Raw genomic sequence first — 5,274 nt, 5'->3', positions numbered from 1 at the left:
GCGCCACCATGCCTGGCTAATTTTTAAAATTTTTGTAGAGATGAGATCTCGCTATTTTGCCCAGGGTGGTCTCGATCTCCTGGGCTCAAGCGATCCTCTCACCTTGGCCTCTGGGATTAGAGGCTTGAGCCACTGCATTCGGCCTCATTTTTTACATGTACATTTAAAAACGGAACTTTAGATTCCTGGTTCTCAAATTGGATTGCATATCAACATCACCTGGAGGGTCCATTCAAACACAGAATGAGTCCTACTCTCAGAGTTTCTGATTTCACAGGTCTGGGCTGGGGCCTGAGAATTTGTACTACAAGTGCCCAGGTGAGCCTGGTGCTGCTGGTCGGGCCCTCAGTGTGTGCTTAGACCACTGGCTTAGACCACCATTCTCACTGGAAATCAGAGTCCCTTGCATTAAAAAAAAAAAAAAATCTGTCACTGAGGGTCCCTGCAGAAAACAGAATCCCCCAAATAGTTCAAGTGAAGACACTTTAATGAAAGAAACTCCTTACAGTGGAGTGAGAAGGGTTAAGAGAATCTGAGGCTAGGCACAGTGGCTCATGCTTATAATTCTAGAGCTTTGGGAGGCTGAGGCAGGAGGATCGCTCCAGCCCAGGCATTTCAGACCAGCCTGAGCAACATAGTGACACCCTCTCTCTAAAAAACAAAAATAAAAAATTAGTGGGGTGTGGTGGTGAGTGCCTGTAGTTCCAGCTACTTGGGAAGCCAAAGCAGTAGAATCACTGGCGCCCAGGAGGTTAAGGCTGCAGTGAGCCATGATCCAGCCACTGCACCATGCACTCCAGCCTGGGTGATAAAGCAAGACTTTGTCTCAAAAATAAACAATTAATAATAACAAATAATAAAAAATGTTACTCAATCTGGCTAGAAACTATGGAAGACTCTGAGCCTGAGGCCAGCCTTGCGTCTGCTTTAAAAAATTGACAAGTGTTAGAAAGGTGTTAAGGACCTATTAGCACCACACAGAGATTCTTTTGATTGAGGTAATAAGAACGTTAAAAATCAGGGGAAAGAGAATCACTTTTTCACTCTTTGGTTTAGACAATTTAAAACGTTGTGACTCAATACCGCCTTAAAGCACTTGTCTCCTGGTGGGAAAGAGGAATGTGTAGCTCACAGCCCCCAGTGGCACCCAGCTTCTGGGACTTACTCGCCAGCTGGCACTCAGCACTCGGGGAGGGCTGCTGCTGGGGATGGGGGCAGGTTGGTGTACATCCCCCGGCACGTCCAGCCTGCCTCAAAGTTGGGTGGAGGTGGGCTCTGGTGGCCAGGGCAAGCCCCCAGGCAGAGACACAGGGGCCAGCAGGTGGAAATATGTCCCCAAGGGCCATGGGCAGGCTGGGGGCACTGGCTGTACTTGCTGCACCTTCACAGCCCCCACCACTGCTCCCTCCCCTTAAGTATTGATGTCCCCTGGAATCCCGCCTCCCACGTGGGTTCAGAGGCATCCTGTTGGCTCCAACTACCTTCTGACAATCACAGCAGATACACAGGGAGTGCTGAGTCTTGCCAGTGTCCCACACCTGTCTGAGCTCCAACTCATGGACATCCCTGCTGGATGTTCCACGGCTCATGTAGGCTCTGCATGTCATTGTCCTCCTGCCTTAGCAGTGTTCCATGCTCAGTGAGGAACACCATCATCTGCTCAGGTGTCCGAGCCAGGAACATGGCAGCAGTGTGGCCTCCTCCCTCTCCTTTGCCACCAAGTTCATAGGTGCACAGCCCACTAAGTCTAACCCTCAGGGGTTATCAGTTTACCTACTTGTCCTCATTCCCATTGTCGCCACAGTCCGGGTCACTGTCATCTCTCTCATGGAGTGCAGCGGAAGTCCCCAGGAGCTCTTTCCATCCTGTCCATCCGTTCTTCACTCTCCTCTCAGCATACAGGGTTCCCTGGCTAAGCCCCTCACCTGCCCCTGAACGCAGGTCCAGTCCCGTTTCCCCAGCCTGGCTTCTAAGAATCCTCCAGATCGCCTTCTCTACCCTGTAGCCTCCTTCTCCATCACACCAGGTGGCTGGCTGGTACAGGATCCCTGAGAACCGAAGGGCCACTCCATCCCACTCAGTGGCCACCCTTTTCTGGACACCTGGTTCCAGAATTGCTTGGGACTCCGGAGAATATCTTGAATGGAAGCCTTGACTAGGGAATCCTACGCCCCACAGCCAGACCGGCCGCAGCAATCTGCTAAGAGCGGGAGAATATGGTTTCCAAGTGGCCACTCTGTCCTGATGACAGCCTCCTTGCTGCCCATGGTTCCTGGAGTCACAGAGGTGTGAGTTTGAATCCAGACTATGTCACTACCTAGGTGTGTAGAGCAGTTGCTTAATTCCCTCAGAAGCTGAGTTTTCTTGTCTGCAAAATGGGTGATGCATTGCTACCTTGCAGGGCTGTTAGGAAGATTTGGGGATACAATCCACATGAATTTTTGTGTCTGAGATCGGATTATCTAGAGGCACAGTACTGTAAGATGAGTATTTGGGTGCAAAGTCATTGGTGAAGGAAATGCTCCCTGGGGAGACTGGTAAGGGAACTGAAGCTGCAGGACAGGGAAGGGAGAAAGGAAAGCAAGGGATGGTGTCAGTCCAGTCTGACCCCACGGGGGCTTTGCAGTGTGGGTCACAGCTCAGCGTTGTCCTAGCCAGAGCCACAGGACAGGACCCTGCTGGTCAGTCATGTGTTGATGGCACCTAAGAGGGAAATGTAAGTTCCCAGTCATTTTCTGAACAAAGATAGAAAAACTTGGCTCTGGTTGCCCAAAGACAATCCTCTAAAGACAGAAACTCTAAAAAGAGAGCCTAGGAGACTGGGCGGGACACCAACATCCTTCTTTTTGACTTGGCGCATAATAAAGACCTTATAACTATCAGCCCTTATTGTGACAATTATAACAAGAACAATCATTATGGTTATTAATTTCCTTGGCTGGAGTGGGCTGAAACTCGCAGACGGATACTCCCAAGCCCAGTAAGAAGATAAGGAAATAAATCTAGCAATCTAGCTGGAAAAGCACAACTCGGCCAGGCACACCTGGGAGGCCTTGGGAGGCCGAGGCGGGAGGATCTCTTGAGGCTGAGAGTTCGAGACCAGCCTGAGCAACATAGTGAGACCCTGTCTCTACAAAAATAAATAAATTAGTTGGGCATGGTGGCACTTATCTTTAGTCACAACTACTATGGAGGCTGAGGCAGGAAGATGGCCTGAACCCAGGAACCCAGGAGTTAGTGGCTGTAGTGAGCTATGATCATGCCACTGCACTCCAGCCTGGACAAAGGGCAAGATCCTATCTCAAAAAAAAATCTGTATATCTATATCTATATCTATATCTATATCTATATCTATATCTATATCTGTATCTGTATCTGTATCTGTATCTATATCTATATCTATATCTATATCTATATCTATATCTATATCTATATCTATCTATCTGTCTAAGCACAACCCAGCCGGGTGCAACTCAGGCCTGTAATCCCAGCACTTTGGAAGGCCAAGGCGGGTGGATCATTTGAGGTCAGGAGTTCGAGACAAGCCTGACCAACATGGTGAAACCCAATCTCTACCAAAAATACAAAAATTAGCTGGGCACGGTGGTGGGTGCCTGCAATCCCAGCTACTCGGGAGGCTGACGCAGGAGAATTACTTGAACCTGGGAGGTGGAGGTTGCAGTGAGCCGAGGTAGTGTCACTGCACTCCAGCCTGGGTGACAGAGTGACAGTCTGTCATAAATAAATAAATAAATAAATAAATAAATAAATAAATAATTAAAGCACCCACAACCCTGCCAGGCATCGGAGTACCCATGCCTGTTTCCCCATGGTTAAGTTACTTCCGGAGCATCGCCACCTCTGAGCTCTGGCCTATCTCCCATCACTTCTGAAAGAGCAGAGCTGGGCCCTGCTGTGAGGGGAGGTGTGGGGGCAGCGTCCTGGCCCAGGGCCCACGTGGGCAGGGTTGACCGCACCCCCTGTGGTGTGGGGGCTGCGCGGGGGAGGCAGCTGAGTCAGTGAGCAGTGCCATGATGAGCAGCAGTCCTTGCCAGAACCAGCAGGGGCTGGAAACCCAGCAAGAGGAGCATCAGCAGCTCCGAGGTAAAGACTGTTGGGTTGGGGATGAAATCTCCTGGGTGTCAGCCACCCTCCTGCAGGCTCAGCGCTCCCTGAATTTCCTGCTTTGCTCCCCGCTGCCTGGTGGGCCTTGGGCCAGCGAAGGGCTCGGAGGCTGTGAGTGTGCGGTGCCAGGGGGTGTTTTAACAGCATCCAGGCTGCCAAGAGCACATTATTCTCTTACAAAAATCCAAGGAATTGCCCAGGAGATGTGATATTTTGGTAGGGGGGAAAAATAAAAGAAAAGAAAAAAAGGGAGGAAGAAGAAAAGTTCTCTGAGACTCTAAAAGCAATGTTGTGCTAGGAGTGATAGTGGGTGTTTCAGCATCTGGGTCCTTCGGCAGGGAGCAGGTAGGGACTCAGAATTTACTGTTTATCTGTTTTATTTGATAAATAGTATTTCTTGGATGTCCCTGGGACATTCCAGGTGGAAGGAACAACTTGTGCAAAGGCAGAGAGCTAGAAAAGGACATGTTCGATAGCTTCGGAGAACAGAAAAGCTGAAGATAAGGACTCCTGGTTGTGATGGAAATTCTCCTCAAACTGGCATGGGCAAAGACAAAGAATTAATTGGTTCATGTGATTGAAAGAACAAAGGACTGGCAGCTTCAGGCATGGCTGGATCCAGGGGGCTCAAACAATGTCATCAGGATGCACTCTTCCTCCAGCTCTTGGCTCTGCCTCCCTTGGCACTGGGTTCACTCTCAGGAAGGCTGTTGCCATCTGGTGATTCAGTCAATTCCATCTTTACATCGTTCTAGCCTCAAACCTGGTAGAAATAAAAGGCTTCTAGGGCTGGGCGTGGTGGTGCATGCCTGCAGTCCCACCACTTTGGGAGGCCGAGGGAAGATGTTCACTTGAGCTTAGGAGTTCGAGACCTGTTGGCACAACATGGTGAAACCCCATCTCTACAAAAATATAAAAATAAGCTGGGCATGGTGGTGCATGTCTGTAGTCCCAGCTACTCAGGACGCTAAGGTGAGAAGATCGCTTGAGCCCAGGAGGTGGAGGTTGCAGTGAGCTATGATCACATCACTGTGCTGCAGCCTGGGTGACAGGGCGAAACCCAGTCTCAGAAAGAAAAAGAAAGAAAGAGAGAAAGAGAGAAAGAGAAAGAAAGAGAAAGGAAGGGAGGAAGGGAGGAAGGGAGGAAGG

The 5,274-nt window shown here is 49.8% G+C and overlaps 1 protein-coding gene across 2 annotated transcripts in view; it reads left to right on the top strand.

Annotated features, from left to right (window-relative positions):
* Positions 1 to 5,274, top strand: part of GSG1L (GSG1-like) — a 196,331-nt gene that overhangs the window by 85,435 nt on the left and 105,622 nt on the right. The window contains exon 1 of one of the 2 annotated variants that reach the window (XM_011982339.1): positions 4,013 to 4,104. The exons of the other annotated variant lie outside the window; for it this stretch is intronic. Coding sequence (XP_011837729.1) covers positions 4,032 to 4,104 — 73 coding nt within the window. The 5' untranslated portion in view covers positions 4,013 to 4,031. Of the gene's footprint in view, positions 1 to 4,012; positions 4,105 to 5,274 lie in introns of those variants that run through there. 2 annotated transcript variants of the gene reach the window in all.

Source organism: Mandrillus leucophaeus, unplaced genomic scaffold (assembly GCF_000951045.1).
Source record: "Mandrillus leucophaeus isolate KB7577 unplaced genomic scaffold, Mleu.le_1.0 Scaffold24, whole genome shotgun sequence".
NCBI lineage: Eukaryota > Metazoa > Chordata > Mammalia > Primates > Cercopithecidae > Mandrillus > Mandrillus leucophaeus.
This window is presented reverse-complemented; position numbering and strand designations above follow the sequence as displayed.